At 64.5% G+C, this 9,921-nt stretch overlaps 1 protein-coding gene across 1 annotated transcript in view; it reads right to left on the reverse strand.

The window, feature by feature from the left end:
* Positions 1–9,921, reverse strand: part of HIP1R (huntingtin interacting protein 1 related) — a 27,132-nt gene that overhangs the window by 1,425 nt on the left and 15,786 nt on the right. Inside the window, exons 4-26 of the mRNA XM_007448686.1 lie at positions 9,625–9,681; positions 8,471–8,551; positions 8,037–8,113; positions 7,686–7,747; positions 5,700–5,840; positions 4,945–5,002; positions 4,776–4,851; positions 4,454–4,594; positions 4,293–4,354; positions 3,998–4,070; positions 3,735–3,918; positions 3,564–3,652; positions 3,355–3,471; positions 3,163–3,264; positions 2,751–2,945; positions 2,379–2,526; positions 2,161–2,247; positions 1,711–1,818; positions 1,425–1,561; positions 1,050–1,160; positions 731–789; positions 465–495; positions 322–384 (exon numbers count right to left, since the gene is read on the reverse strand). Coding sequence (XP_007448748.1) covers positions 322–384; positions 465–495; positions 731–789; positions 1,050–1,160; positions 1,425–1,561; positions 1,711–1,818; positions 2,161–2,247; positions 2,379–2,526; positions 2,751–2,945; positions 3,163–3,264; positions 3,355–3,471; positions 3,564–3,652; positions 3,735–3,918; positions 3,998–4,070; positions 4,293–4,354; positions 4,454–4,594; positions 4,776–4,851; positions 4,945–5,002; positions 5,700–5,840; positions 7,686–7,747; positions 8,037–8,113; positions 8,471–8,551; positions 9,625–9,681 — 2,259 coding nt within the window. The remainder of the gene's footprint in view (positions 1–321; positions 385–464; positions 496–730; positions 790–1,049; positions 1,161–1,424; positions 1,562–1,710; positions 1,819–2,160; positions 2,248–2,378; positions 2,527–2,750; positions 2,946–3,162; positions 3,265–3,354; positions 3,472–3,563; positions 3,653–3,734; positions 3,919–3,997; positions 4,071–4,292; positions 4,355–4,453; positions 4,595–4,775; positions 4,852–4,944; positions 5,003–5,699; positions 5,841–7,685; positions 7,748–8,036; positions 8,114–8,470; positions 8,552–9,624; positions 9,682–9,921) is intronic.

A 9,921-nucleotide genomic window follows, 5' to 3' on the forward strand; every position in this document is an offset into this window, starting at 1 on the left:
CCAGTCAAGGACGTCCCAGGTGGCAACAGATCCCCGTGCGTGGGCCCTCCTCCCCTCACCCCGGTCACAAGGGCGCATCCCTGGGCCGTGGAGGATTGGTCTGGGATTCCCAGGTACGCTGCATGCACGGGGTGGGCCCATCAACACTCTGCACACTCAGGCGTCTTGTGCCCGAGAGGAGTCCCGTGGTCGGCTTAAGCCACAGGGCGGGTGATCCGCGACAGAGAGGGCTCTGGAGTCAGGTCCCTTTCAGGAACCTGTCCCTCGATGGCCTAGCTGTGCGGCCTGCCCACTAGGGATGGGCCCAGCGGCCCAGCTCACCCTGCCGCTCTCCACGATCTCCTGCTGCAGGCTCGTGGATGTTGTCACCAGGAGCCGGATGGCCTGCCAAGACCAAGACGTGTGTCATTCTCGGGGGCCCGGCCAGGCACAGGGCCTGCCCTGGGTCCCAGCCAGCCCCTCACCTTCATCAGGTCTGTGCAGGAGTTGAGGATCCTGAGAGGAGCAGAAGGATGAGGAAAAGAGAGAAAAGGAGCTGCAGTGCGGCCCCAGGAGCCCCGGGGGCGTCACGGTGCGCGGCAGGTTGGGCCCACAGGGTCGGGCGTGCTCTGCAGTTCCCAGGCCTTCTTTCTGGAGAGCTAAGCAGTCAGGAGGGCAGAAGCCCCTCCCCCAATCTGGAAAAACTGGGGAACCCGCCCTGGGGCGACTGGCGGGCAGAAGTAGGTCTTACCTCTCATTCACCTCCAGCTTCACCCCAGAGCTGGCATGGCGGGCCTGGTTCATCACGTCCTACACCCGATGGCAGAGCTTTGAGTGGGTGGGGAGGAGGGCAGCATGCGAGGAAAGGGGACACCCGCACTGGACCAGGCCCGGGATCAGCCGCGGAGCCAGGGAGGTGAGGCCCAGGGCCCGAACGCCAGGGCCCCCACCCACCCTCCCACCTCTGACCTACAGAGGCCGTCTGGCCGTCGCACGGAGGCTGAGGGAGGAAGGGGGTGCAGCCCTCACTCAGCCCAGCGCCCCCGGGGCTCCTGCACCCTGGTCCTCACCTCGATCCTCCGCACCGCATCTTCGATAGCCGCAGACGTGGCCGCCATCTCCTTGTCCACCACAGCCCCGAGCTCCTCCTGACGCACGTCCAGGCTCTTGGGCTTCAGCTCCTGGGGGATGAGGGAATCCAGGAGTCAGAGGAGGTGGATTCCACCTCCTGCCACCCCAGAGCCTGGGAGCGAGACTGGGGCCGCCGGGCCCTCGAGGGTGGTGCTCTGTACCCACCCCGTGTCCCACAGCTACACATTCTACAGGGGAGCACCTATTCAGCCCAAACTGGAAGGAGGTGCAGAGAAGCTGGGGACCCCAGCCTAGCCCCACCGCCCCCGCTCCAGACCCTGACCCATGCTCAGCCTCCCGGCTGCACACCTCACCTGGCCCAGCTGAAGGATGCCCTGCAGGGGGGTCTGCACCAGGCCTGGCTGGGCCTGCAGCAGAGCCTGCTGATCCTGCAGCTGCCTCACGAGCTCCAGAGCCCGGACTCCACACTCCCTGCAGGTGTCGATCAGGCCTGGGGTGCGGGGGAGAGGGCTGAGGGGAGCCGGCGCTGAGAAGCCCGGGAGACCCCAGCCGGGTCTGACGCCAGGACCTGTCGCCAGCCACCCCCCTTTCCCGGGTCCACGGTGAGGAGCTCGTGTGACAAGCCCAGGGCACACTCACGGTCAGCAGGGTCAGTGGGGGCCAGGTGGGAGGTGGCACTGCCGTGGACGATGGTGTCCGCGGCCAGGTGCGAGAACCGGGTCAGGGCTGCCACAAGAGCAGAGGCATCTGTGCAGGAAGGACAACAACCCTCAACGCTGCTGCGCTGGAACAGGTCCTGGTGGTGCCTCTCCTGCCTGGCAAGCCCACACAGGCTCCAGTACCCCAGCTCTCGGTGGGAGGGGGCCGGGCCAAGGTCACACAGGTGGAAAGCAGCATCGCAGGAACCACCCCCGGGTCTCTGTGACCCCTGGCCCGAAGGGCTGATCTCTGGAACCGGGCTGGGGCTGCCTGGAGAGGCGCCTGTGGTAGGAAACCGCCCCGAAAGCAGGAGGCGGCAATGGCCCGTGGGCCCAGGTCACCACCGCTGGCGGCCTCTGCCCTGCCCAGGCCCGCCCCGGCTGCACTCACCTGCCCTGGAGATCAGGTACTGGGCATGGCCCTTCTCCAGGGTGCTCACAGCATCCAGGGCAGCCTGGGCCCTGTTCACCAGGTAGTCTGCCAGCACAGGGAGAAACGGTGAGGGGCAGAGCCTGGCCTGAGGCCCCGGCGCCCTCCTGCCCGCCTTCCTCAGGGTGGGTGGGAAGTAGGGAAGAGCGATGCCCGAGCGCCTGCCGCCGTGGCCCTACCCGGAGAGCTGGTGCAGCGCAGGTGCAGGGGATCGTCCAGCTTGCCCACGGCGTCCTGCAGGATGCGCTCGGCCTCGGCAGCGGTGCCCCGCAGCATGGCGAACTGCTCATCCAGCAGCCTGCGCTGCAGCCCCTGCTCCTGAGACTCCTGGCGGGAGAGGGCGAGGCAGGGGTGAGCCAGCCAGGCCCCAGCAGAGACCCTCGCTGGGGAGGGAGCTTTAGCGAGAGGCCCTGCTGCACCCCCTGCGCCTGGGCTGCTCCCTCAGGAGCGGAGCGTGGGGTGTGCAGCTCGTGATAAAAGGGAATTCTGCCCCAATTCAGCTGTTACACAGGGTGAGAGCGCGCGGCAGGACGGCGCAGGCCCGCCCGCACCTTGTCTGCCAGCCGCCCCTGCAGCTCGCCCCTCTCCCTGGAGCTGCGCTGCTGCTCCCGGTCCAGCGCCGCCTCCTTCTCCCGCACCAGGCTCTGGGCGGCCACCAGCTCAGCCTGCCGCTGCCGCACGACGCTGCTCAGTGTGTCCTTCTCAGCACTCAGCGCATCCAGCCTCGAGCTCAGCTCCGACCCGCTCTGTGAACACCTGGCTGGTGAGCAGGGCTTCCGGAGGCCCCGCCCGCCCCCATCCCCACCCAAATCTTCAGGAGACTGAAGGGTGGCTGAGGACCCAGGAGCGGGTCCTGTGCCCTGTGTAACCCCGGGGCTGAGTCAGAGCCACACCCCAAGACCAGGGCCAGCCTCTCTGAACCACACCCCGCTCCGTGGCAGCCCGGCCTGGGAGGGCCCACACCTGCTCCGCGTGGCTCAGGGCCGCCTGCGCCCGCACCAGCTCTCCCGCCTTGGCCTCTAGCTCCCTCTTGAGCTTCTCCAGCTGGTCACTCTGCTCCTCCAGCTACAACGGGAGGGGACAGGACGTCACGGGGGCAGTGGAGCTGGGGGTCACGGGGGGATACGGGGCAGGGCTTGTGATCACGGGACGCACCTTCATCTCTGACTCCCGTTTCACCTGCTCCACCTGGAAGGCCAGCTGCTCCTTCACTCGCGCCACTTCCTCCTGGCTCTGCTGTGTCACCGTCAGCTGCTTGGCCGTGTCTGCGTTCTGAACCGGTGGGGACCAGGGACAGGCTCAGCTGGGCTGCGCTCGGGGGCCCCCTCCTCCCCCCGGCCCCCGTCCACGCCCCCCGGGCCTACCTTCCGGAGCAGCTCGGCGTGCGTGGTGATGAGCTCGCTGTGCTTTTCCTTCAGCTTGTTGTAGCGCGCCTCGGTGGCGCTGGCCTTCTCTGCGGGGGAGGCGGAGGCTGCGGCCGTGCCCCCCAGCCCGGTGGTGGCCCCCCCCCGGCCCCCGCCGCCCTGCCCACGCACTCTCCGCCTCCTCTCGCAGCCCCTGGTGGCGCTCGCCCTCCAGCTGGGCGGTGCGCAGCCGGGCCACCTCGTGGCGCAGCTGCTCGTTGTCCACCAGGGCCTTCTGCTTCTGCTTGCGCTGCTCCTCCAGCTCGGCCTCCAGCGCATTCACCTGGCCCTTCAGCTGCGCCATGTACCGCTGCGCCTGGGCGGCGGGAGGGTGGGGTGTAGGTCCCCTGCGCGGGGCAGCCACCCACCCCTGCGCTGCCGCCCGCGCCCCTCACCTCCAGCTGGATCTTGTCCAGCTCCGTGCGGAGCGTCTCCACCTCCCTCTTCAAGGTCTCCATCTGGAGGTCCCTGGGGACAGAGGTCAGGCGGGGTCTTCCCCAGCCCGTGTGGTCCCGGCGTTCAAGTTCACTCAACCGGGACGATCAGGGCACCCGAGCACGGCCACTGGTCCTCTCATCAGCACCCTCTCGGGGTTTGAGCATCTCAGGTCTGTGTCCCCAGCCAAGATCTTTCGGGATCACAGTTCCCGGAAGGCTGTTTCCCACGATTGTGGGCTCCCCAGGACCTCACCTGTCGTCCTTCATGGAGCCATTGGGGGGTCCAAATGTCTGCTCGAAGAGGTCAGCCACCACCTGCCACGGCAAAGCACGGTGACCTCCGCCCCCACTCCCCGAGGCCAGGAGGGAGGCCCAGCCTCCCCCAGTGCCCCCAGCGAGGAGGGGGTGGCTCACCGCTGGTTCCGCGGCGGGGGGCCCCGAGCCGATCTCGATGAGGTTCTCGGGCTCCTCGTCTTCGGGGGCCTCCTCGGGGATCACCACCACCGGCTTGATGTGCTCGGCCAGCGCCGAGGCCCGCAGGAAGTTGGGGGGTCCCTGAGGGGGCAGCGGGTGAAAGCGACCCAGTGCTCCCCCCAGCAGAAGGCCCTCCCTCTGCCACTCCCACAGCCCACACGAGGCCCCGCAAGGGGCCCAGCCAGGCGGCCGCAGTCCTCAAGCCCAGAGCCCAGGGCAGCCACAGGGCTGCAGGCTGGCGGCCTCTGGAGGGCACAGGTACCTCGGGCAGCCGGGGGATCTGGATGAGCCGCTTAAAGTAGAGCATGTCCGAGGCTCTGCGAAAGAAGTTTCTGAGGCTGCAGGGACAGAGGCGGGAGGTCAGAGGAGCCAGGCCCCAGGCTGGTACCCCCAGTACACGCCGCCACCCTCCACCCCGCCCAGGCTGGTACCTGTGAAACTGCTCATGGAACCGGTCCCGGTGGCCTTGCAGGGTGTCCGCTGGGAGGCCTGGACGCAGGGAGATGTAAGGGGACTCCCTCCTCGCTCACTGCTCTGTGCCCGAGACTTCAGATCCGTTCCCTCCCCTCCCCCTCCCTGCTCCTCCACGTTCTAGAAACCGTCATGGATTAGACAGATTACCTGCCACCTGGCTGTGTCCCACCCACCATTAGGAGGGCCCAAAGAACCCCCTGTGAGGAGTTCAGCTCTTGACTGAGTGAGGGAAGGAACCGGTGAGTGGGACCGGCAGAACCCTGACCACAGCGCACTGCACGTGTCAGGTCTCACTCCAGCTCTCACTCGAGTTTGCCCAAGGTTGACACTGGAGCAGCTCACAGACCCCAGCCAGCAGCCCAGACCCTTTCTGAGCACTAAGGAGCCACCACGTGCCTCCCCCAGCCTTCCCCGCCAGCCCAGTGAGCACCCCGCTGCCGCCTCTGAGGCCAGGCGGTTAAGAGAACTGCAAACACGTAAAACTGCATGGCTCTTCCCACTAAATCTTTGTTTTGGAAAATAGTGATTTTTTTTTTTAATAACAAGTATGTTATGTTAGTGGGCAGTGAGTTTACTACTGTTATGTTTAATTAATAAATATCTTAAAGACTGCTTGATTCCCATCCCTGATACAGTCTATCAGCACAGCCCTCTGGGGCTTCGGCTGACCCTCAGGGCCGAGGCCGGCAGGGCTGGGGGCAGCGGGACTCACAGGAGTGCAGCTTGAACATGAGCTTGACTGTGTAGTGATAGAGGTGGCTGCAGTCCTGGATGACCTGGATGAGGGGGGCCAGGCGGCACTGGCCCGAGGACATCTGGGACACGGCAATGGCCGTGTTGAGCTGCCGGAAAACTGTAAAAAATAAAAATAAAAAAGGCGGGGCGGGAGGAGCCTGAGCACGCGGAGCCGGGAGACGCAGCAGCAGACCCCACTCTGCTTACAGGCATAGTGACGACCACAGTGAGGACAGCGGCTGAGCGCTGGCCCTGACCATCATCTCACGACACCGTCACAAGCTACCTAGACAGCTGGGTTTGGAGACGGGGCAATGGCCTGGGTAACTGGCTTTACCAGTCCCAGCCAGGCGGTGGGACTCTACCCCAGGCCCTCGGACACCAACATGCTCCTCTAGGCGAGGAAGGACCCTGTGCACTGAAGCTGCTGAGGACCAAGGCCCAGCGCTCCCACAAACTAGGGTGACAGCAAGGTGGGGGGGCAAATGAAATGCAGCTCAGCTCGGCCAGGGTCTCTGGAGAGCTTCCAGGCAGTGGGCCCAGGACGCAGAGCTGGAGAGACAGGGTGACTTCAACAGCCCTGTACCCATGGGCTTCTAGCTCACTCTGAATCTTAGGGAAGGACAGAGGGCTAAGGCTGTGCAGCCCCAAGGCCTGGTTCTGCAGATGGGGACACAGGCCCGGGCTTGGTCAGTCTCACAGCAGCGGGCTCAGGACGCGGTTCTGCAAACCCCAAGGGACCCCAAAACCTCACTTGCATTCGGGGTCAATCTCCCCTGACCTTGAGAATCAGCCTTTCATCCGACGGACTAAGTAGGAGGGCAAGAGACAGACATACTGCCACCCCCCACGGGCTTGCTCTCTGGGGCAAGGAGAGAAATGAGCACGTGACACCCAGGGCGGCCCACGTGGGACACGGTTTCAGATGGGTGGCCCCCAACCCGGGCCTACTCTCACCTTGCCCGGGGTGGGGCGATCTGCAAACCTCCACAGTGACACAAGGACGCCTGGGAGGGAAGGGACGAGGAGGAAGGCGCCAAGTGCTGTCCCTCACCCACTTAAAACTTAATTACATGTCACATCAAGTACATTTTCCTTGTAAACAATTAAAATACACACAATACTATTTTGCATTTTAAAACACAATGCAGCCATTTCTCAGCTGAAGGGCATTCAGGACATTTCCCATTTGCGGCTGTTACGTACGAACCTCGGGGCGGGGGAACGCCCACTCCCCTCACACTCTCAGGGAGATGCTGGCACAGGGGGTGTGGGCACTGGCTGTGGGCTTTCTCCGCCTCCCATCGTGGCGACTGGGGAGAGGCCCATCTCTGCAGCACAGCTGCCCCCAGACTCACCCAGCCTCAGGGTCCAGACCCCGGCGCCAGGAGGATGCCCAGGCACCTCTTCCTCATTCCTGGTTTTCCATTAAAAAAGCATTTGCCTCTCACTCTCCGGTGGAGAGCGAGAGAGCATCGAGTCACCCACAAGTTGTTCTGAAGCTGCCACTGAAAACAATCACCTCCGCAACCCCAAGAGGGTGAGCCCCCTGAGATTTCCTGTTCAACGGCTGCCGCATTCCTGGGCTGGGAAATCTGACCTGACTCAGAGGCCTTTTACAGCAGAGAACGGGCAAGAAGGTCGAAACCAACTGCCTTGGGGCAGGCTCGGCTGGGAGGTGGATCGGGAACCTGAAGCGGTGGCTCCTGGCACCCCCCGGCAACCCCCCACCCCGCGCCTTGGTGCCAGAGTGGGTTTCCTTCGGCCGAGACTGTTCCCTGGACGTACCGCCTGCCTGGCGTCCTGCAGGGGCAGTAAAGGCCTCTCCTTCCCATGCTCTGGGGGCACCTGGAGGCCCCGTGACCTGCTCCTGGTGGGAGTGTGGTCCCAGGGGGCAGGTGTCTTCGAGAATGGCTGGCCCCCAGAGGCAGCAGGCCCCGGGTCAGCCCCTCGGCTGGCTCACCTGATTCAGAGAGCTTCAGCGCACAGTCCATGTAATCGAACATCTCCACGGTGAGCTGGAAGCTACGGGGGAAGGAGGAGGAGGGAGAGGTGAGCGGGAGGGGTGCGGGGCATGGCCCTGCGAGAACCCCCAGGCGGGAGGGGGAGCACAGTCCACGCACACGCCTTTGCACGGATGCACAGACGGCAGTCCTTCAGCCAAAATGCCCAGCTCCAAAGTAAGCCCCATCCCTTTAGCTTTAGCCACAGCTCCTGGGCACGTGACGACCTCCAGCCCCAGACAGAGCACGGCCCCCAGTGGGAGCCTGGGTGAGGAACGCTGCAGGAACAGACGGGGAACCGGGGGACTCACACGTTGTTGACATCGGTCCCAGCGGCCTTCTCCAACACCTCGTCTGTCACCTCCAGGCCCGGAGGGAACGCGGGGTGCTGCGGAGAGGACCCCCCACTCAAGCGCGGCCCCTCTCAGCTCTGGCCCAGCACTGCTTCTACCCTTCGAGGGCGGGAAGGGGCCGGAGGAGCCCCCTAGCCTGTGGAGCCGCCACCTGCGCAGGCGGTGACTACAGAGACCAAGACCGAGGATGGGAGGTCCACCCGGGGCTGAGGGCGGGGCTAAGACCACCTCCCCCGCGCTGGGAAACGCCTCAGGGCCTTCTGACTTCCCTGCGGTTTGTCCCAAGCTCCCCCTTGGGTCCGGTGGGGATAGGACAGATCCCACCCTCTGAGACATCTTGGAGGGAAGAGCCCAGGGTCCCACCAGCCCCACGATTCCCCCGAGGAAACTACCTTGAGGTGGAAGGAGATCTTGGTCAGCAAGAGTTTGGTGTAAATATTCACCAGCTGCCCATATCGGTCATGCAAATGGCCCTGTGGAGAAAGGGCCCTGGGTAAGGACACACTGCCCGTGAGCTTGCCCAGGAACCCCGCGCAGCAAACAAGGAAGGCGAGGCCGGAAGACGCAAGATGATGAGCAGGGTGTCAATCCTTCAGCCTCCCACGCTGTCACTGATTCATTCAACAACCATTGCTCAACCCACCAGAGGTGGCCAACCTCCTTTCCCAAGGGCCTCTGCCAGCCCCCTCTCTGCCCATCGCTCTCTTCTTCTCACTCTTGCCAGAGAGACTCTCGGGACAAGAGAGCTCCTCGTCCAGGGCAAGAGGCCAGTTCTGAGGTGGGACGCTCTACTGAAATGCTGGTGGGGGCTGGGGAGGTACGTTCCGACGGGCGCGTGAACACATCCTCCCCGCAGCCGCCTCCAGACACCATGTCCCCTGCGGCCACGCCCACTGGGCCCACATCTGCAGATGGCACCAGGGACGCCACCTTCCTTACTCTAAGGGGCGTCCCCTCTGCAAGCCGGTCAGCTCCCAGAGGCCACCTGGCCCCCACCCCAGCTGCTGGGGCCCCAGCAGTGCTCCCAGAGGACAGATAAGGCCAGAAGCCCTCTCTCCACCCAGGGGACGCCCCTAATTCCTGAGGGTCGTGGAGTGGATCTAGAATACAAGCTCCTGGGGCTCTGAGACTTCACTGTGGATGAGACGCTTCTGGAGAGCCTGCTGAAAATGCAGACTTCCAAGCTTCAAAAGCTGCCGGTCTTGGGGGCTCAGAGTCTGCACCACTTACTCAGACTCAGGGAGGGGTAGTGAGCTCACAGGGATTGAAGGGCTGCTGATTTCTGGAGCCGGAGGGCCCGTTAGGGATGTGTTTGGGACTTCTGCGCCAGGCCTTAAAAGCAAGGCTCAATTTCATTTACTGATGCTCATCGCCTGTGCCATGGCCCCACTGAACACGGCTCTAACTGTGCTGGGAGGAGGGGGGGCACCACTGCAGGTGCTCTGTTCCCCTCTCGGGCCTGTGTGCCAGGCAGGATGGCGGTGGACTTTCCACGTGGTGTTGCTGGCGAGGCGCTAAGGCCACCATGCCCGCTCCCCGCACCTACCCACAAGTCTCCGATCTCCCGGATGTTGCTCCGGTACCGCTGGCAGTCGTGCAGCACCTGCCCAGAGGGGGAGACGAGGAGGGAGGATGAAGGAGCCAGAGCCTTTGTCGGCGGGGCGGGGTGGGGGGGGTGGTCCTGACACTTGTTCCCATGTACGGGTTGTGGGCAGCAGGCAGGGCGGGCCAGCCCGGAGCTGAGGGACACAGACGCCGGGACAGCCCTCATTTCAAAGGATGCGGCTCTGTGCCTCTCTGGGGTGTTCAAGAGGTGGCAGACGGAGGGCCCGGGCCCCCGGAA

Source organism: Lipotes vexillifer, unplaced genomic scaffold (genome assembly GCF_000442215.2).
Source record: "Lipotes vexillifer unplaced genomic scaffold, Lipotes_vexillifer_v1.1 scaffold21, whole genome shotgun sequence".
In the NCBI taxonomy this organism is placed as follows: domain Eukaryota; kingdom Metazoa; phylum Chordata; class Mammalia; order Artiodactyla; family Lipotidae; genus Lipotes; species Lipotes vexillifer.